Source organism: Catharus ustulatus, chromosome 2 (genome assembly GCF_009819885.2).
Source record: "Catharus ustulatus isolate bCatUst1 chromosome 2, bCatUst1.pri.v2, whole genome shotgun sequence".
Lineage (NCBI taxonomy): Eukaryota > Metazoa > Chordata > Aves > Passeriformes > Turdidae > Catharus > Catharus ustulatus.
Window position 1 is genome coordinate 89,406,505 of NC_046222.1, and position 22,698 is coordinate 89,429,202.

General features: G+C 40.0%; 1 protein-coding gene across 1 annotated transcript in view; it reads left to right on the plus strand.

Moving 5' to 3' along the window:
* LOC116992269 (dehydrogenase/reductase SDR family member on chromosome X-like) overlaps positions 1-22,698 on the plus strand; it is a 123,028-nt gene that overhangs the window by 82,664 nt on the left and 17,666 nt on the right. Inside the window, exon 6 of the mRNA XM_033051724.1 lies at positions 10,583-10,790. Coding sequence (XP_032907615.1) covers positions 10,583-10,790 — 208 coding nt within the window. The remainder of the gene's footprint in view (positions 1-10,582; positions 10,791-22,698) is intronic.

Genomic DNA, 22,698 nt, shown 5'->3' on the forward strand with positions numbered 1-22,698 from the left:
AATTGCAAAGATTGACTGGCCTGGAAAATGAGTGTACAGGGGAAGGCACAGATCTCAAATTCTATAAGTTAATTTAAAAAAATAAATGGGCATACAATCAGCAGATGAATTCATCAATCCGAAAGACAGAGTTCTAGCTCAAATGCATCAAGTGTTTTTATCTATTTTTGTCTGTTCCTAGAACCAATTAGAAAGGAATATTTAAGTCAAGATGCCAACTTCAGAAAGCTTTCATTTTGCATTTATCAATGCATTTGCATTTTGTCTAATCAAAATACTTTTAGGGTTGATTGTCTTCTGAAGAACAATAACAGTGTAATACTGATACCACAAAGGTAATGTTAGACTTAAATGTATTTGAGGATATTAAGTGTAGCTACTTTGTTGTCATGATGTTAAATTCCTTTTTGTTTAAAATAATTATTGTTTTTAACAAAGGATTGTTAATAATGGTTATTGGTTTAATAGGACATGATGTTTCTGACCTAGTTCAAAATCTCAGCCAGCTGGGAAGTATGTGAGTTATGGGTGCTGCTGCTGCCCAACATCTCCCTGCACCATGGGTTGGGTGGGAGAAGTCAGCTCTGCATGGCATTCAGGACAGTGGTTCTCACAGATGTGCTGCTTTCCAGAGAGACAAGACAGTTCTATGGTAATTTGAAAGTTAATGTATTGCATTCATGTGATAGAGAGGGCAAAAGGACTTGGAGAACTGGGAGCAGAGAGGGAGCTTGTTGCCCTTGAGAGGGGAAAGTTAGTTTAATATCCTTCTGTCAGCAAAAAAGACTCATTAAGGCTGAAAGAACCTTAAAAGCTTTGGAGTTCAGGTTCTGGGTGATTATTCAAATGTTTTAAGCATTTCTCTCGATTGCCATAACTACCACCATCCTCCCAGTGTCTTGTCAGTGGAGTTGTCCTTTGGGCTGCCTAGCTTAGCTGGGCAAGGCTGGTGCACATGCCTGTAAATCCCTGGAATAATGTGTTAGGAGAAATGGTAAAAATTATCATCTCACCTTCCAGAAACCCCCTCCAGGTTCAGCCCTGCTGCCAGTTCTTCATAGCCATACATTCCATGTCTTGCCATATACATTAAAGATTACGAGGTGTTGCGCAGGGAGCTGAAGGCAGATTTCTGCCTCTGGGATTTGTTAACTCTTAACCTTTTCTCTAGTCCTCATCCTAAACCTCTTTGTTCTGAGAAGGAGAAATTAATTTGTTAAAAAGCAGACCAAGCATTAAAAATTACAGCTGTTAAGAAAAGTTGGTCTTTTGATTAAATCAAGTTCTTGATAAAAAATTTGTTGTTAAAACTATGCTTTCTAAGTAAAAATTAATCTCTGTAAACATAAAATATTGTAGCCCTCAGGAGTTTTAATGCTGCCAGAATGTGTGATACAGCTGTAGCTTTGTCGCTGCATGTCTTCTTCTGTTCTCATTTTGTGTTGGGTGCTGTGCCAGCCCAGCTTCTCTTGCCATGGGAGGTGGAGAGGGGCTGGACAGAGCAAAGCCACAGCTTCCCAAGAGGGTCAAGGAGCTTTAGGGGAAGCTCAAGAGCTTTTAACAGTGATGTTGAAGGAGTAGTGGGCATTTTCAGTACCTGAATGAATTGCCACAAAAAATCAATCAATCAATCAATCAATCAATCAAACTGTCAAAGCAGCAGTTTCTTTAGATTCTTTTTTCAGTGAGGGCTGGGACAGGGCAGCTCTTTGTTGGTTTTTCCAGGACATGAAACTTCTTGTCATTTCCTGGAAAGCTAAACCTGCCAGATTTCACCAGGTTCTGGCATGTCTGCAAGTGTAAGAGGTCTTTAGCATTCTGGTCCCAGGCCATGCCATGCCCCTTCTTATGAAATGCTTGATTTTCCATTACAGATCCCTGTTCACAGTATTCCAGGGTGAAAGAGCATTGGGAAATGTATAAAGCAAACTCCAAAACCCAGCTCTAAGGCCAAATGGTACAGAAGGTGATTGCTGACACCATCCTTTATGGTACTTAGAAATAACCACTTTACAGTGCTGGCTGTGGACTGCTTTGTCTTGTAGGTTTTTGTGTTTTGCAGAAGTTGGTATTTTTATGTTCCTCAGATAAGACCCTCCCTCTTCACAGGCTCCTTTCATATTTAAATCTTATTTAACCACCCCCCCCCCCCCCCCGATTTCTGACAGTGGATGAGTGATGCTGTTGATGTACAGTCTCACAAGAACAAAAGCCTTTCAGGCTGTTTCTGGACTGTGAGTAATTTCATGGATGCAGAAAACTTCCACATTTTAGTTCCTTTGGTACCTGTTGGTATTCATCTGTATTTCTTTTATAACCTAGGAAAGTATTCCAACTGAGGACACTTCTTGTGATGGCTTTTAACAAATAGCTGTCTTTTTAATGAGTTTTTTTCCTTGTCTTAACTCATATATTGGGAATTAGTCACTATTATCACTCAGACTGAGGCTGTGATGTTTGTATTCTCACTCCATAAGAAAACTTCTAAAAAGCAGAAGTTGTTAAATTGTTTCAATAAGCAGAAACTGATTTTCAAAAGTATGTTGTGCCAGACTTGCTAATCTTTTGTTATTTCTGTAAACAATGATTGATGGCATAGCATTTTCTGCACAGTAGTTATAGATATCTCAAAGGTAAAATTATTTTGCAGGCATATCTCTGGTAAGGCAGACAAGTCCTTCAGTGTGGTGAATATTTGCTCTTGCAGAACACATTCAGCCCTTTCTTAAATCCAAGACTGTGCAGTAGGTTGAGCCCACCACAATTAAACCTTAAATTATCTTGGCATATACACCAACATAATCTACTGTAAATCTGCCAGCCACAGTTGGTGCACTGCTCTGAATTTGAAATGGCAGCATCTCATTATGCATATTCAGACCCTACAGTTCCTTCTGAGGAACTGAATGAAAAGCTCAGAACTTGCAGCTAATCTGCAAAAGTCTTCACCAATTTCAAGATGCTTTTAAAGAATATTTTTGATTATTCAAGTTATTGCTGAGGGGTTTTTTGGTCCTATGGGCATTCTGGTGGAAGCAAAGAAACCGTAAAATCCCTGATTACTTCTTTCAGCTTAAAAGCTCTGTTGCAGGAGAGGTAGGAAGCTTTCCACAAGTGGGTGGAGAGTACCTCCCCCCATTTATAATCCTATAGATAATCTTACAAGATGTGTGGCACTCTTCAATAACCTGAGATCCAGATTACCCAAGAGATAATATGAAAAGATATGTGTCCATACTGTTTCCCCATCCCTCAAAAGGGTCATTAGGACACAAAATGTAGGTCTTTTGGCTGTGAATGTAGGTCTTTTTCTTGGGTAAAGCAATGCAAACCCTTGCTTCCTTTTATATATTTACTCATTCATTTGTTTAATGGAGATTTTTAATTGAATGAAGGGATACTATTATACTCAAATACCACTTCAACTGTTAGCATGTACTTAACACTGCATCAAATGTCCTGACTGTAGAAAAGTGGCAATTTATATAATTCTAAATAGCAGTGTATATTTCCTGGAAGAATGGAATTACAGTAATTTTAACTTGAATTTGACATGGATATTTAAAATAATCCAAAACATTTGAGATTGGCATTAACGGTACACAAAGAGAAAAATCTGACTTCTTTAAAGGTACTGATTCTGGTGAGACTTTGAGAAGACCAGCCTTTGAGTCCATGTTATGTGCATTTGAGAGCTATGCTGAGCACACAGCAGCTGAGCTGCACACAGCAACTCTCAGTAGACCAGAATAGCTCTCGGCATCTCACCTCCTGCCATTAGGAGTAGGGATCAGCCAAATGAAAAATGATGCTCTGATTCCATCTGGATGACACTAATGCCCAGGATGACAAGCCATGGCTTATTTTAACTTTCACAAATGATTTTAAAATGAAGACATTCTATGTTTCTTTACTAAGTGTGGTCCTCAAGAGACAGTAGGTTAATTTTTGTTCCCTCTGCTTTTCCTAAAGGCTATTAGAAGGGGCTAGTCACTCAATGCCAGGTATATAAACAGTGAAGTGCTGGAAGCTGGGAAGCATGGCTTTAAAAAAGAAACAAAAACCAAAACACCACCCAGCTTCCAGTTTGTGTCTCCCACTGTGTTGTAGGTGAAGCACAAGGCAGGAGTCACTGATCTGCTGAGATACCAGTTACTGAGACCATTACCAGCACTTTACCTGCTAGAGAGAGAGCATTTCCCACCTCTGGGCTTTTATCCTTACACTCTAACTTTAGGAAGAAAAATGTTATTTTACTACAGTTGAAAGATGCCAGAAAAAGGCTGGATTTGTTCAGAGTAGTGTGAGCAATGTGTGGAACCAGAGCTCGCTGCAGGAAGAGGAATGAAAGGCAAGATGGGTTTCTCTGCCACTGGCCTATGAGTGCTTAAGTAACCCCCATGCCACAAATTAGGACATGAAGGATTTGCTTTTTACCTTGTGTAGAACCACTAATTTAATGTGTTGGTCTGGTAGCCTTCCTTTTGAACAAGTTCATCACAGGGTCATGAGGGCTCTTCAGGAGTCTGTAATGCTGCATTCCTTATTCACTCAAGGTTTATGTTTCAGCCACCCTAACTGTTATATTTATACTCCCCCAATTTATTTTTTAAGGTTACATATCACATATATGAAAGAAATGTACATGAAGAAGTACATGAGAAGTTGCTCAGGAACATACAAAATGCCCAGCCATGAGATAAGTGACTGTGCAGTAGCCTGTAGTAGGAGCTGGTAACAGAACAGCTGCTGTACGAAACAGAACTGCAACAGCATCTCAAAAGTAGAGAAGTTAATACCTTAGATTTGAGCTTTGTTTTACTAAGGTATTTGCTTCTTTATTTCAATTGATAAAATTGCTGTCAGTGGCAATATACTTATTCTCATTTCCCCAGCCTGGTCTTTTCTTATTGTTTCTATTTCTGTTTGGTTTTTTGGTTTTTTTTCGTGGTTGGTTGGTTGGTTTTTATTGAGAGAAAATCACAATTAATGAGACTCAGAAAATGTGTTCACAGAATAAATGTATGTAGGCTGCCAGGAAGCCTGCTTTAATCTAATAAACAATATTTAGGACTCAAACTTTATCATAAGAAAAAGAAACTGCTTGTGATAACTGGTAAAGACATGTTTATTTTCCAATACATTTCTCTAGCTGCTTCAAAATAAGCTGCAAATTCTATCAAAACTTGAAAAACCCTGTGCTGCATTCCCTGAAGAAAGAAAATTTAAGACTGTGAAAGCTTCATGAGTGTTTAATAATAGACTTTTATAGTCTTGACTAAGCAATGGTGATGATGTATTGCAAGATTAATACATAAATCATTAGGAAGCGTTAGTCATTTTAATACAGCAAGCCAATGTTTTGCTTAATTCCCTGATTCATCCTAAGGCATATATTGAAATTTTCTGTGGCCTTTCATTAAAAAGCCCAGCATGTCAGCCACGTTTTGCATCACTTGCTTTTTAATGGAGCACACAGCAGTTGGGTTTTCTGCAGTTTGATCTTGGTGCACTCTGCCCTCCGGGCAGATTAACACACTGGAAATTGGGGTGCACAGTGACAGGTGAAAGGAGGAGGATGTGCAAGGCAATTGTGAAAGGTTCACATCAGGAAAGGTTCAGTGGCTAGCACTAGCTGGGTTAAACTGACCTGTGTGCCAGTCAGGGTGGTCACAGGTGCTCTTCTTCTGCTGAAGCAGACGTGGAGGGGTACAGGGTGTTGTCAGTGAGTCCATAATGTCTATTACGTGTCTGTGCAATGCAAAAGGAGCCCTCAATGGCAGTGGAAAAGCTGAGAGCAGCAAGAGAGCCCCGTGCACAGGAGGGTGAAGGAAGTGATCTGTGCCGAGCAGCACAGCTTCCCCTGTTACTCAGTGGGTACCCTGACCTCACTTAGTGCTCTTTACTAAATATGGGATCACTGGACATAAGTGGGAGACCACTGTAAAAAACAGACCAACTAAAGCCAACCTGAGGAGAAACAAGTAAGACTGCCAAGAGATGTGCTAAACATGAATCCAGTTTTCAAACTGGGATAGCAGCTGAGTCCATATTTAAACACCTAATTAGCCACTGCAGGCTTCAGTTTGAAATCTGACTTCTCATTTCTTTTTGAAAATACATTCCATAGGGAGACTGCTGCTGGAGACAGCACCATGGAGATAAGTGGCAAAATCAGCAAATCAGCTTTTAGTGGAAAAGAAGAAAAAATAAAAAAAGAAGGAGGAAAAAAACCCCAGCAAACCTCAAGTCACTCACTCCAGAATGGAATACCTAATTATTTTGTTCTTTCAAAAATTCAAAACAATTAATTTCTTTTCTCCTCCCTAATTTTTGTAATAGTAAATCGAATCTGTAGCTTATATCACAAAAATCTTAAGCCAGAAGTAAGAACTTCTGCTAAGAATTAATTGGACACAAAATGCAGAACCTGCTTTATCCTGATCCTTTATTCATCAGCATTGAATCCATAAAACACTATTTTAAAAGAAGGAGAAGGTCTTGTGAATTGGTGCTCTCTTGGACAGATTTCAAAGCAGCAAATTAAATTCTGCCTGCCTTAACTTCTCCCGTACTTTTCATTTAGTGAGTTGTGCATTTCCCTGTTTTATCGGCACTGACTCCGCAAAATGCTTTGGAGGGGCATCCCCTGGGGATGCCACTGTTTTCTGTGGTAGGAATAGTTGTCCACAGCAAGCCCCACTCAAACAAGGGAGTGAGCACAAACTTCTCCAAGCTACTGATGCCAGGCATGCCTTGCTTTCCCACTGAACTTCTCATCAAGTCCTTGCTCCACTTTTCCTAGCTGCTGACTGTGTACAAGCTTGCCTTATCACAGCACATGCTGTCTGGCACCACTCAAGCTGGGTGGGCAGTATTTATTGGGATGTATCCCTGGGCATCCAACACCTGTACCTCCTTAGCTATCTAGCTGACTGACCAGCACCCACACATTCCACCGGGAGCTACCAGTCTTTTGCCTGGCTTGTTGTCAAGTTAGGAAGCAGAGTTTCTCTGCTTAAGAGTCTGATTGCCTAGCATCAATACCCTGTGTCTTCAAAGCAGCAAATGTCCAAGCATCACAGGTACCTCATTGTGCACTGCTCTGCTAGCACAGTTTGCTGGTGAGCTGTGTTCTGCTTGCATGGTTTGCCTCTTGCATGCACTTTGATTTCATAAGCATTTTGGAACCTTTAGAAAATGTGGAAATGCATAATGTCAGTATTATTTTACTTAGCAAGAAATTATACTTTTATTCATTGTAAAAAATGTGCATACAGAGCATAAAGTGCTGAGAGAGGCTAGATTTAGATGCATAAAGCCAGATAATTCCATGTGTAAGAGGAATACATGTTATGGCTTTAAACTAAAAGAGGATAGATTTAAATTGGACTAAAGAAAGAAATTTTTATGATGGGAATGGTGAGGCACAGGAATGGGTTGTCCAGAAACAGTGTGGATGCCCCATCCATTCAAAGCCAGGATGGGACTTTGAGCAACCTTGCAAGTGGAAAGATGACTCTTTTTATGGTAGGGTTGTGGGAGTAGGTGATATCTAAACTTCTAACCCGAACCCTTCTGTGATTCTACATGCGTGTGCATAGGAGACAGAATCGTGGTATAAGTACAGATGCCTCTGTGGTCCTGTGCTATTTTTCTACTTTTATGATGCATAAAGTCAACACTGGATGCAATGAAGTGAAATAACCAGTGTTGATATATTTTTTCAATGTGGCATTTAAACAACATGATTCTACTAAAATGAGGTCTGATAAACAAAACAGTTGTTCAACAGAAATCCTCATCATTTCTATGTCACGTTATTCCTCTGTCTTATGTAGTCCATTGATGTCAGATTCCTGGAAAGCAAAAAACACACACACACAGAAATTGGGAAGAGAGAAGGTAATCAATGCATAGGCTCTGCCAAAAGATTTTGCTCTGTGTATCCAATTTTATATTTTTCATATCTGTATTATGTTACTGAAGTCTGATTCCTGGCTGCCTTGCACATCATTTGCATCTCTGCGCTGTGATATAAAAGGCTTCCTCATTGATTGGGTAGCTTTTATATCTTCTCAGCACTCATGCTTCTTTGACATACGTATCTATGCAAAATACAAGGCTTTGGAGGATCCAGCCCTTGTAGTTCAAGCTTCATTACCACAAGGTAAGTCAAAACAGCACTCACACAGAATGTGGGAATGGGAATTCATGGGGAGCATTCAGCATCCTCCTGCCTGGCATCTGAACATTACTGAAGGCCAGACTAGACCCAGGCAGAACAAGTCAGAGTAGTCCCCAGCTCTGCTTCCCTGTGAGGCACTTGCCAGACAAGATCACTCCAGCTGAGCTGGGGAGGCTTGTCCCGTGCCCCGGCTTGCGTTCAGCGGGGAACGGTGGCGCTGATGGAGGAGTGCCAGGGTTAGCTGCCAGCTGGCTGCCGGAGGCGGCTCGGGATGAACGCTGCTTCCCATGGGTGCTGGGAGCTCTGCCCCGCACGGCTGTGCACAGGAGGAGCTTGCAGCAGCTGAGGATCTGGTCCTTCAAGTTAGAGGGGTTGGAATATGCATGAAGCATAAGGTGACATTTTGAGAGTCTCAAATCAGAGCGTGGACGTTACTGAATTTAAAATGTAACTGCAATTTCCTGACTAATGCCAAGTCACTTTTATATTCATGCAGTGATTGTTCTCTTCTCTTTAAATAGCCATTTTGCCCAAAGGTGCAGCTGATATCTTTATGATAATGGAGGTATGTTATCCAGCACAGTACAGCTGAGGCCGTTGGTTGCTGCAAGGGCCACCTATGATCAGCTGCCCTTTTTGGTTCTCAGTTTATATCTTGCTTTTGTAGACTGCTTGTGATTTGCCTGTACAAGAAAAGAGACTAAGAAAAAGAAAAATAGGAAAGAGGTGCACTCGAGGTTCAGTGTCATTGTCTTTTACTTCCTGTGGCTAAGCTGTATTATTTAATGTGGTGTCTCCAAGTTTCTGAGTCCTTTCAGATAACATGGACAGTCAAATTGCTTCAGTAGCCTTATACCTCTAGACAGTCAACCTGATTCTTAACATCAAGGGCTTTCTGTGATGAAGTGCACAGGATATTATAAATAAGATATTCAACAAGAATGAGATAACAAAATGAACTCATATGTTTACTATTCATTCAAAATAAAAAAACTGCACATAGTAGCAGCCACAGAAATCACAGGCAAGCTTCCCAGCAGAGTAAGAGCATCCCTAGCCTGGGCAGTTCCTGCACTCAGGGTGAAGGTGTAGAGGATGGAGCTGTAGCTGCAGCCAGCACAGAGACAGGACAATATCTAGGGGAAAGGGAGGAACTAGGAAAGAGAGGTCTGTTCCTGGTTGGCTGCCCCTCTATCCCCTTTCACCAACAGGTTGAGGTTCTGCTGCTGCAGGGACCCTAACCCCCGTGTCCCCATGGGCAGCAGCTGCAGCATGCAGCATCACTTCCCCAGGCTTTAGCAGAGGCAAAACAGATGGGGGCTGCAGGGGTTTCACTCTTCCCAGCAGCCTGTCGCTTTAGGCTCCTGCCTGCTTTGCCTATGAGCCATCTGTAATGTCACCATTTACCTTTGCTTCTGCTAAGCACAAAAAAAAAGGTTAAATGAGAGGCTGGAGTAATTACAGGAGTGAATTGTTATGGCATAGGAATTTGTGCAAGTGATGCTGAGGCCCCCAGTCAGGAACAGCATTTTAAGTGACATGCCTGCTAATTTGCCTGTAACTAGCCTGCTTATTAAAAAAAAAGAAAAAGAAAGTACCGCTGCCTGCATGCAATGAAACCCAACTCAGCAGTTCCTAGAAAGCTTGGCTTGAAAGACAAGCACATTTGACATCCAGATGAGAGAGGTGCACAGGAGTCTCAACAGGTAATATTTTCCTGTAACTCCTGGAATTTGTGTGCCTTCATCATACCTCTTTGGAGCAGACCCAGCCAACCATCTGTGCTTTAAAGACTGTATAGGGCCTGTAAACTGTGGTTACACTTGCAGCTTCTCTCCTTGCCCCATCTTTTTATCCATTTTTAGCTGTGCACAGTCTGGTGTGTGACCACGGCAGCTGCAATGAGTACCTTACTCATCTGCACTTTTCCCAATACAGGAGCCTTCAACTGGTAGGTACTGATGCAGTAGAAATAACAATAGCAAAAAGAAGTAGTATGGCCAGTCATGGATTTAATAGGCAGGAATGGAGTGTGTATGTTTGGAAAGAGCACAGAGGAAGAGGGGAGAGAATTTTGAGGGCCTCTAGGTGATAGAGCCCCAAGACTGATGCCTCAGCATTTCTAATTTACAGAATTTGACAGAGAGATTCTGGCAGGTATTGAGTAATTTTATTTTAATATTTTTCCCTGCTATAAATAAGACTTGGTGTCTGATGGAATAATCACTAGAACTTGAGTAAACAACACGCCTACCAGTGAAAAGCTGTTTCTTCTGACGACTCAGTGTATATCTGGGTATTGCAACATGTGGTACATTTGATATTTGTGCAATTCTGTTCTCCTTCTGGTTATTTTTACATGCATCTCCCTCTCTTTTTCTCTCCTGTGTACAGATGTTCGTATTCACCCCATGGAGCCTATGCCCAAAGCAAACTTGCCCTTGTGTTATTTACCTATCGACTACAGCATCTTCTGACTGCAAATGGAAGCCATGTGACTGCTAATGTAGTAGACCCTGGAGTAGTGAATACTGAGCTCTACAAGCATGTCTTTTGGGTTGTGAAAGTGGTCAAATGGATGACAGCCTGGCTATTTTTCAAGGTATTCTGTTTTTTAAATCATTTTGTTGCTGTGCCCCTGCACTGTGAAAGCTGCAGTCAACCGGGAGCTGAAGGGGTTTCAGAGTTTACAATACTGCATAGTATTTATTGCATTTCTCTGTGCTGATGAGATGTACAAAATCAATAAAGACAGGCTTTCCAGCAAACAAACATTTATTTTAAATGGAGGAAGCAAGCTGTCAGAGCAGGGAAAGGGAATGCCTTTCACAGTCTGTGCCTCTGCACTGGTTATCTCTGCCCTGATCTATCCACGTGCTTCTGTGCATGCATGGGGGCAGGACATCATCCTAACATGGAGCCAGATTATGCAAAGTGTTCCTCAGAAATGACTTGTACATTCTCTTAAAGAGAAGCAGACATGATCTGTCATGGTCTACATGTACGCAACATGTTGCAGAGAGGAGGGCAAAGGGAAGGGGAAAGTTGTGCAAAAGTGGCAGTGGGAGGCGGCTGTGCTCCAGATGTGGAGTCCAGACACTTGTACTCAGGGAGATGGGACAGTTTTTAATTAGGTTTTTCATTCTAACCCATACTTGTAATGGTACTTGATTTTTTTACTATCCAATCTTGGTCTGCACTAGGAAAGAAAAAGTTGTTTAATAAAAAGGATCCAGGAGTGGGGCAGACTCAGTTATGGGTAATGTTTTGTAGGGGTGTAAGTAGATTAAGCTGAAATCAGTTTAGCTGTGTAGGTGCAATCTCCTCATGCACACAGGCCTTTGAAGGGCTTGTGCTGAGAAAATGTACTGCTTACAGCTCTTTCAGAAAGTAGTTTTGGATTAAGTAAATGGAACCTGATTCCATTAGAGAAAATTAAATGTCCTAATTAAAATGAAGTATTTTACATCAAGGAGCATGTCCCACAAAGGAAATTAATTTTAAACTTTGATATGGAAATATCAGTTGCTTTCATTTCAGAAATGAACTGGAGGCTGGAAGGGCGACTGTAAAATAAGATGCAAACAAATAAACCCATATTTTAAAAAGAATAGTATCTTCTGAGTGCACCTTGAATATTGCAATAAAATTGTAATAAGAATGCTCATAGTCTGTGATGCATTCTTAAATAATCAGACTGCAGCTTTGCCAAACCATGTACATTAAACTTGTTTTGCCTCTTGTGATTGCCATTTTAAATATCAGTCTCGAGTGGCAGTGTTTTTCACTGGACTTACTTCACCTTGCTAATATATAAGTTTCATGTAGATTTTTATGTTGTGCTTAGAATTTCCTCTGGAGACACAAAATTCTGACTAAATTCTTGCATCTGAGAGTGAGTTTCCAGTTTCTTGCTGTTTACAGCACTCAATTCCACACAGTTTTATTGATGTGCCCAGGAGACATTTTTGTATTATACTGGTGATGTTTAGACACTGAATTGGATGTCATTGAACATTTAAAATGATTTAACACAAGAGGGATTCCCATTCTTACAACTCTAACAGTCTTGTCACTGATGGTTCCTGATCACTTCCTTCTTCTTTGAATGAGATACTGCTCAGAAGAAATTCTGCCTTGAAATAGGTGACAGACAGACATACTGATCTGTATGGAACAGTGATGCCTATACTGCCTGAAAAGCAAAGGTATCAATTGCTTTCTGAGTCAGAATAACCTCAGGTTTAGATATCTGAATGCTTCAGTTGTCAAGGTAGAGATTTTCACATTTTTATCTAACACTCCGTGTGTTTTTCCCAAAAGCCAGAGGAGAGGGAAATTCCTACTTTCTCTCTTCCCATCTTCCCTTGGACCTCTGAGCTACAGTTCCAACTTCTACTCTTTGCTTATTGCTTAGGATATATCTGTGTGTTTGGGAGTGCTTCATCCCAGAGGCACACCCTGTTTGGCATCACAAAGAGATGTTTAGCTCCACAGCCAGCTCACATTGAAAGCCTGCCTGGCAAATTTAATAGTGCTCTATTGAGGGCTGGAGTATTCAACATTCAAGCCTGTTTGAGTCTTGTGTTGGTCTCGTGCATTAGGGTAAATTTCCCGTGAGAAAAGTAAGAAAGCAAGTAGAAGAAAATTCACTTGTCTGGTAATATTAGCTGATAGTTGGTAGTATGGATTTTTTTTCTCCCCTGGAATTTTGTTCCTGAGCACTTATATGAATCTTCCTTCTAGGATTATGGCAGTAATGCAGTGAAAATGAGGTGATAGCTCTCTAATCATATTGACTTAACAAACTATTGTCACCCTGAAGTATTCCAGAGTGGGTTCTAAATGTGGAAATTGCTTCACTCACTGCAACATGGCAACTCTTGAGACCCTGCACAGCCCAGAGAGCTTCAGTGAGGAAATGCATCACATCTCATTCCCTCAGGAGAGAGTCAACATCTTGTTTGATTTAATTCCAAAATAAAGTGGCAGAGCCCCCACTACTTTCCAATGCATTTCTGCCAGCACTGGTTATGTTCAAGTCAAATTCCTCTTAGGGATTGCAGCCTGGCCCCCATCCTCACTGAGGCAGCTCAGTGTGGCAGATGAGGCTGGTGGCTCAACATCCACCTTGGAGCTGCCTCAAGACATTTAGGTACTTAAACAAATAGACCTACAGTCTTGTGAATAGGCCATTATACGTATGCATAATTTAAAGTATAAACAGCTTGATTTTCTTAAAACTACAAAACATTATATTCCATACTTTATACATGGCTCAGAAAAGTCTTGGCCAAATCACAAGTTGCAGTGAGAGGCATTCCTGTAGAAATAAGATAGGCCACACTAAAGGTTCTGGCAACAGTCATAAAATTTGTGAAATTGATGCCTGCCCTTTAGAAGGGATGGTTTCATTCTTTTTCAGCTCAATTCTTTCTTAGAAAAGTTATTGTCTGCTGTGGTACTCTAAATTTGCACTTTGCAAATATTTTCTCTGTATTTCTCATAAGCATGGGCTGCACCTGTCACATAAGAGATAAATTATGTTTATTCCTAAAAAATTATTTCTATCCCTATGACTTCTCGGTAAATAAAGCCTGATGAGCTGAACCAGTCCTCTGCAGAATGTAGTCAAGTATGTTATCCCTTAGTGATTTTTAACATAAATTCATCTTCTTTTGACGAGATAAAGTCCAAACTAATAAACACTAACTAATTAATGAGATAGTAATAACCTAAAAAGTCATTCACTGAGCATCAAATTGCAATTTAGCTTAGCGTGCAACACACCAGCTTTAACATTGGGTACCATGCAAACTGGAAACCAGGAACTACCATTTCCCTCCCAAGTATTTCTGCATCTGCAGCAGATACTGAATATTCATTCTTAAGCCAGATGGTCTCTGCTTGTGATACAATTAAAATGCCTTAGAGCAAAACAAAAAAGTAGACTCTCATTAATGTCCGATAACAGGGACTGTTCTGCTTCGTATGACTTCATTATGGCATCAAAGTAGAGACATTTGACAGACAGAGGTGTTGTAACGTTCCCCAAAACCTTGTTCATGACAAGCTTGGTGAACATGTCATTACCAGATATAGAGTATTTGGTCCTTTCAGCCAGCTCAGATTGGAATTTAGGAAGGCATTGTGGAAAGAAGGCTTTGCATCAGATCCTGTCTCAGCTGTCATTTCCAAAGACATAGTGCCACATAAGTGATTATTGACTGACAAACTGAAAATGAGTAGGATTAGTGACCCTGGCAGCCTGTAAAAATGAAGGCAAAGGCATCAGGAATACGGGCTAGATAGACATCAGCCGATATAATTTGTTTCCTTCACCTTGTCAAAATAGGCTTAACATTAGTGTAATTTTCCTATAACATTTTTCAAAAAATGCTTCCAGTCTATAAGCACGTCTAGAAAACAAGATCTAAAGGACCTGGATTCATCATTCATGCCAGAGGACATAGTCATGCAGGTCTTACTGCAGCATTTCTTATTCAAACTATCCCTTTGGCACCATGAATATAGTAAATTTACTTCATCCTACCCCCCCAGGTGTCAGAAGACAAACACATCGCCACACAATAACACCAGCTGTAGAGAATGAGAGTAATTAAATCCCACAGCTGAAAGCAGCAATTCATCAGCATCAACATCTTCTGTGCAAGAGAGTGTGTGGTCCTCACATAAAGCTAATCTGGGCCTTTCTCACAAAATGAAAACTCACAGAAACGTATAATTTGCAGCTAATTTTTACAAAAGGTTTTTCTGGTCAAAAACACAGAGAAGAAAACAGTCTGCTTGAATCCAGTTACTAGTCTTTTAGCAGATACCATTTTTGTACACATTGGTACAGGGATTTAAGCTTTCAGGGCCATAGGTGTCTTTTTTTTCCATCTATTAAATGTTTTATTATTTGTACAGCTGTAGAAGGATTCTAGGGGAAAAGATGAAGGGACTGGCCCAAGAAGGCTAGTAAATAATCTACTGTTAAGCTCCCAAATCCTGGTGATCTGGGGGTTTTTCTTGCATGTGAACCCCTGGATTTGGTTAAGTACCCAGGTCCTGCCTGTTAAGGGGTAACTGGATGGAGCTTGGTTGCTTTATTTATTGTGACTCCTGCACAAAGCTCTGTGTGTCTGTTCAAAGTCAGATCAGACCCCTCTAAGGCAGGCTGGCCCTCAGTGCACACATAGATAGCACTGGACCTGAGACTCCCCTGCATCCCAAGATATCACTATTTTTCTGCATGTTTTCTAAGGTCTAAGTGGTTAAAATATTTATTTGAGGAGACACATTGAGAGTTGTGACAGGGTGCTTTGATGGCAGGAAACTGAAGGATTTGTGTTGTCTCAGTGTATGGCATGCAAAGGATTGTATGATTGCTGTACAGGACAGCACAAAATGGCTGGGACTGTGTCACAGTGCATCACAGGGAGTCAGGGATGTTGAAGCTCTTGTTTATAACTTATTTGGAGCAGCTGCTGGTGTGATTTATCCCCAAACCACACCCAATCTTCCTCTTGAAGGGTGCCAGTTGGAACAGGCTGAAACACAGCCATGGATCAAGCAAAAAATGAAGTAGTGTGCACAGCATCTCATGTCCTGTGCTGTAATTTTCTGTTGTTTAATTAAAAGAAGCATCCCTTCTTCTTTTTTTCTTTTTTTTTTTCCTTCTGATAATGTGAAATGAGAAGATTGTCTGATTGTCTTCCATCTTTCAAAATTGTTCACAGGGCAGGAAAACTGTCTCCATGTCTAATATTGCCTGCAGGATTCACTCTTTTTAGCCCAGGAAATGGTCTAAAGGAAAACAGGTTAAAACTACACTGTGCACTATGTGAAAACCCATGCTTGCCCTGTGTGAAATTGCTTTGGAGCAGTAAGCTGCTGAAATGTCAGAAGCTATGTGTCCTACTCTGTAAGAAAGGGTTTATCCCTAATTCTGGTGTGGTAGAAGATTGCTGATTTAACCTGACAGCCCAGGAAGATTGTTTCATTTTATGTGAAAGCATTTAAATTTGTATCCAAAAGAGTGAGAAAAATAGTCCCTCCATTGCTCTACTGGGGTGAGAGCAAGTAAACAGTTAAGAAATTGTGAAAATATATGAGCCTAACCAGTGTTAGCACATCAGCACCTATCCCTGTAATCTGTAACTGGTTTCATATTCAGAAACCGCAGAGTTGGTTAGGAAAGACATTTTCCATCAATCAATCTATTCCTTGCAGTACTTTCCTAAGAATTCGATTAATACCTTTGTGTGGTAATCTATTCCCAGTCAGGCTTGTTGGAAATGGAGAAAACACAAAAAAGGAGGATCATTTTGCTGTGGATCAAACACATATCAGGGACTCTAGACTGATTCCTCTCAATTTAAAACAAAGTCTCCTCAATGCCTCTAACGTAAAGGTCTCAAAAAAGAGGCTGAAAGACTGGGAAATTAGAGAATCTTGAAATTTCCACTAGACAATTAGCACAATCTTTTAAATTACAGCTTATAGCATCACACTACTATAGTTCTTCCTCATGCATCAGAGAAGTACTAAGTTGATCACCATGTGCTTAAAATTCTGTTTTCTTCTGGTCAGGTAGTACAACACCACTTGGAAACTTGAAACCACTGGCCCCAGGATAGAGAGTAGCCACTAATCTTTCTCATTAGTATATCTCTCAGAGAAAGACAAAAGAGAGAGGAAACAACCCCAGCCCAAATGAAATGACCCATTCAGCAAGGGTAGGAAAAGGAGTGGCAGGCAGCTTCTGTCTTCCATGTGAATGAGCTGTAAAACAGAGTTAGGGAGAAAGGCCACTGGCTTCCCTTGGAAAATCCTCCAAATGAGCTTATGGGTGAGCAGCAGTTTGGAATTGAAATAAAAAGATGCAGAGGAGTAGGTTATGGAGAGTGCATATTCAGGTATATTATATATATATATATATATATATATATATATATATATATATATTTGCATAATCATATATATGTATATGGTCTATCTAAATTCCTCATTGCTTTGCTATTTGTGAGTTATGTGTCCCTAACAAAAAAATTTGTATTGCAGAGCCCCATCACCTAAAGACCTAACTTACTGCAGTAAAATATAATTTTAGGAGATTTTGGAGATCTACAGGCCTTCCTTTCCCCGTCTCTGAGTCTGTAAGTTACCAGTAATTGAAGGAAACTGCAAAACCTTTCAGTGTGAAGTATGGAAATTCTTCCATGAACAACAAACACAATTTTTGGTGGTTTTCCTGAGTTTTTGAAGGTTGACATAAAATGTCAAGTTCTATCAAAAAGCTGAAAACATCCCCTTTTCTAGAGGTCTAAGGCATTTTTGCCTGGAAGTCACCTCTGACAGGTCTCCTGGCTCATAAATGTCTGCAATATGAATGCCAGCATCAGAGGTGTGATTTCCTCATGGTCACTGCTACTACAGGACCTGTCATATTCTAAGATAAATATCTACAGTTGGGCAGCTGAATTAAGTCCTTCAAGTGCTAGTTTATCCCTGTGAATGACCAAGGGGTCCTCTGGTGACTAGCTCAGCTGTAGATGCATAAAGTTGGTTAAGATTAATCCTTTTCCAAAAGAGCACAATGTTAATTTTCTGGTTTTTGTGTTTTTTTTAAAGTGAACTGAAGATGGTAGAATTTTGGCTATGCACAGGAGAGAATAGGAACTGTAAAGGTTTGTTCTTAGATCTGGGGTACAAGTAATCTGCTATAAACTGATTTTGGAAATGGCAGGCTCTCAGGTGTTAGACCATTTCCCGTATAAGTGGGAAATGTGCTTGTGGGCAGCTACAGATGAGGAAATCCCAGTTACTTATGAAATGTATTTCTCATATGTGTTTATAATCTATTGTGTGCCTTCACTACAGCAGCCCTGGGTGAGGAAATCCCAGTTACTTATGAAATGTATTTCTCATAAGTGTTTACAGCTCATGGTGTGCCTCCACAGTTTATCACACAGATATCGCCGTGCATTTACATGGGTAGTTATGTGTACTCCCTGTGTGCATTTACAATAGCAATAGTGTACAATTTACAATGTTTGTAACAAGAGAGAACTGTGGGAAGCAAGCACCATCTACTATTTGAGGATGAACTGGAAACAGTGAACAAATTTTTTTTAATATAACAGGATCACCCAATTTGTGAGTTATGAAAACTTTTAATTCAGAAGTCACATGAGTAGCTCTGGATTCAGTAATGATTATAATGACCATAATAATTATGATTGCAAGCCACAAACCTCTGTGTTGCATTTTAGAAAGACTACTGACATACTATGAGATGAAGTTCGTGTGGTTCTTTTTGTTCTCATTATGTTCTGAGGTAAATACTTGGGATTTGGTGGATTTTAATAAGTAAACACAAGAAGGGACTTTTGTTTAGTGCCTCTAGTTCCCGTTTTTTCTAGAAGGAACTTGATCCTAGATGTGGCGCAAGCACATCATTAATACAATCTCTCAGAGCTAGTGGTTTGTGTACATTATTACATTCTGTTTAAATTGTGTCTGTGAGTCTCTTCAGGGCAAATGACTACATCTGTGTGGAGCCATCTCAGTGCTGGGGAAAGGGGAAGTAACCACAGGGGTTATGTTGCCACAGACCAGGCACTCTGCAGGAAATACAGAATATATGCAGAAGAGGATTTGGATGAAACCAGAGCAATGTGCAATAAAACAAGAATGAACTTGGACAGCTTATCAGAGATGGGATTTATAGTGGTATTATTTGGCCCCATCATGCTGACCTACTTTTCTGTCACTGGAATAGAAAGGAGGTGCTGTTGCTGGTCCTAGGCTCAGGCAGCATCTGAAAAACTGAGTTGTTCCCTATTTCTCTTAATTGTTCATCAAGATCATAGAGCAAGCCTCCACCAACTTACAAGCTTAACTTACTGTCTTATCACTATTTTACCAACATAGTATATATGTTACTTTTTGAATGAATAGCAGAGACCAGAGTTGGTGCCTTGTGCCTGGCATACCTGTTTTCCCAGGGCTTTGCTGTGAGAGGCACTGTGAGCCCCAGCCCAGCCATGTCACATCCCTGCAACAGCATCAGTATGCTGAGGCTGGTTGTGTCTCAGGAAGAGACTTATTCACTATTTTTGCCTGCCAAGCTTAAGATGCAAAATTCAGTCTTCCACAGTCTGTCACTTGTCATATACTATCCTAGGATGATTAAAAAATGTAGAAAGAGAAAAGCTGTCTTGTTGTTTTGGGAGCTCAGAGTGTTGAAAACAAACTTATACTGACTGTGAGTATATTTGTGTGCCTCCCACCTGGAGTGCTGCATCCAGCTCTGGGCTTCCCAGCACATGAAGTGCATTGAGCTGTTGGAGCACGTTCAGAGGAGGGAACCAAGAAGATTAAATGGATGGGGCATGTCTCCTACAAGGAAAGGCAAAGACAATTAGGGTAGTTCAGCCTGGAAAAGAGAAAACCTCGTGGTAACCTAACTGTATCTGAAGTGAGCTTACAAGAAAGACAGACAGAGACTTTATTTTTACAAGGACAGGTAGGGACAGGACAAGGGGAAATGACTTCAAACTGAAAGAGTACATTTAGATTAGATATTCGGAAAATTTTCTTTACTGTGAGGGTGGTGACATGCTGGAACAAGTTGCCCAGAGAAGTTGTGGATGCATCATCCCTGGAAGTATTCAAAGCCAGGCTGAATGGCACTCTGAGTAACCTGGGATAGGGGAAAGTGTCCCAGCCCATGGAAGCTGTGTTGGAACTAGGTCATCTTTAAGATCCCTTCCAACCTAAACTGGTTTTGGATTCTAAAAATTATGTAGGAAGGACACTATGAGGCAGTATACTATTTTTTTTCTGTCAGGGCTGCACATTGTCCAGTTACAAAAGTTATTTTTGTGACTACCCAAGCTGTGAATATAGACTGGTAATTTTTCAGAGAGTTCAGTTATCACAATTCCCATGCATCATAACCAGTAGCAAGAACTTAAGTCCCCATTTTCCTTTGCACATGAAATGATGACTTCCATCATCATGAAGTTTGTGGTACTTCATCAGTGGCTTTATAGAAGTGTAGCTGATCAGAACGTGCTAAAGAAGTAAATAAGGTCTGAACATAAAAGCATCTCAGGTCTGAATCTTACTGCATATTCTTCTACCAAGGATTATCTGATTTGATGTCATATCCTCTGTGTGAAGTACTGTTCTTTTGTAAAGCATGTATGACATGTCTGATCCTGCTCCTTAGAGGTTCTCCTTGATCTGGGGCTGGCCTTTTATTTTTCTTGCCTGGTTTAGGTTTGTGGCACATGTGTCCTATTTTATATGCCTGTTATCTCGGGAAGTGGATTAAGGCTGGCACAGATACACTGAACCCTAATCGCTTTAGAGGGCCTGCAAATCTCCAGAGGTAGTAAGTACTTCAAATGTTTATATTACTAGGTTCAGCTGATGTTGCTTTAAATCCATTCAAGAAGATCTGGAAGACAGGAAACAGGGCATTTTGCATAGGGTTTTTTTAAATTACCCTGTTAATATTATTCTATATACACTTAATGCTCAGTTTTAATTTTGGTGGATTTTTTTCTCCTCATTTTAAGGCAAGCCTCAAGCACTATTTTCACTAAATAGAAAAAAATAAATCCATAAAATAGATCCATAACCCGATATCTTGGCTGTACAACTTCTCCCATGAGAGCTTTGACCCACTTGTTATAGTTCTAGGTTAAAGGCAGATTGCTGGTGTCATTATTTCCAGCTTTTTGAGAAAGTGATAAAATATGAAATGTGTTTGTGCTCAGGCACCTGGATTTGTCATCTCCAGGTCACTACTCAGTGGTTTACTCAGAGGAGCCAAGGGAATTATAAAGTACCTCCAGTGCTCAGAAGCAACTCTTGTACATTTGATGTACGATCTGTCACACGCTCTTCTGGTTGGAAAGAAAGAATTTGCAGTATTAGAGCCATTAGGCTTTGTAGATGTGAGCAGGTGCCATCACGTCAAGGTTGGAACCAGTGCTGTCATTCTTACCATAAAAATGACACCTTTTGTGAGCTGGTTTCAATTTGACTCTGTAGAAGCTTTCAGCAATTTTTTTTTCTTCTTTTTATTGTCAATTTATATAATTATATCTAGCAATATTTTCTAATCAAGCAGGAGTAGGAATGCTTTTAGGGAAACAAATTTACTCAACACAAGAATAAATTAAAGTAAAGTGACTACAAATGTATTTACTTTGAGAAACTGAGAAAGAAATAACAAAAAAGAAGGAACATGTTTCTAATCTTTGGATTCATACTCTGAGGATGGCTTCCACAGTGTGGCAGCTAGAAGAAGAGTGTTGTTTTTATGATGGAGTTTAAATTGGTTTTGGAGAAGTAGATTGGCTGATAGTTTATCTGCAAAATTAGATCAGAGATGTCCCAAAACAGGTTGTTGCTTCTGAATTATTTTTGTATTTGGAATACTTTTTTAGGTTGTTTTATTGTTTTGCCCCAGGTTTACCTGTTTTGCTCCCATGCTGAAAAGAAAAAAGGAATACAGTATAAGTGTACAAAAGTGAAGATTTTCCAAGAAACATCCATTTTGATTCTGGATTTGTTGAGTACCTAGCAAATTCTTCTTTAGGAAAACCTTTGGTGAAGATGTGCCATTTTTGCACTCATTTCTATCCTTGCTGCTCTTGACAGTAGTTCTTCCAGTTTGCTGATGAGCTGTGTTGAACTGTCCAACAGTCTAGTCCTTGCTTTTGGTTATAGGAGAAAAAGGGAACGAAAGTTATTATATTCCTCTTTTGTGATGTCAGTTCTCCTTGATCTTAATTGGTATTTTCACTGCTACTTGCTGTATTTTTCTTATGGAGAAATTATAATACATTCTTTAAAATAAAAAAACAAAAGTGTTTTTTCTTCTTTTGTTTTTTGGTTTGTTTTCTGAAATTGTGGCCTTTTTAATTTAAACCATGATGTGATATTATATGGAGATCAAAACTGAGTGCTTGATCTTTCTTGGGCAGGTCTTTCAAATCAGAGCAAATTGCTGCAGACTACTGGTCATGGATGTGTTATGAGAGCTAAAATGTGTCAGTGCTCCAAAAGACTGAGTACAAGTTTGCCCCCTGATATGAATGACTGTCTAGATTTCAAAATAAATCCTTTGGATTATACAGAAAATTTGAACTGTCAAAAAATAAATGGTGTGGTGAACTGAAACATAGGTCTCAAGACACCCGCAATTTAGCTGTATTTCAGTAATCTCTCATTCACCTTTCATTGCTGTCAGCAGCCTGTAGGGTTTCTGTTATATTTATGATGGAAATATCTGTCAATGAATCATGTCACTGAGATGCATGTGTGTTTTTCCACGTGAAGGAATTATTAAACACTCCGTAGTTTCTGTGGTAAACACCACATTGCTGGGTCATTTGTACTACCGGGTATTTCTTCATGTAAGCATCTTTCTTGCATTAAAAATTCTTTATTTTTATGAGTGGTAGGTGGAAGGTATTTTTGTTAAG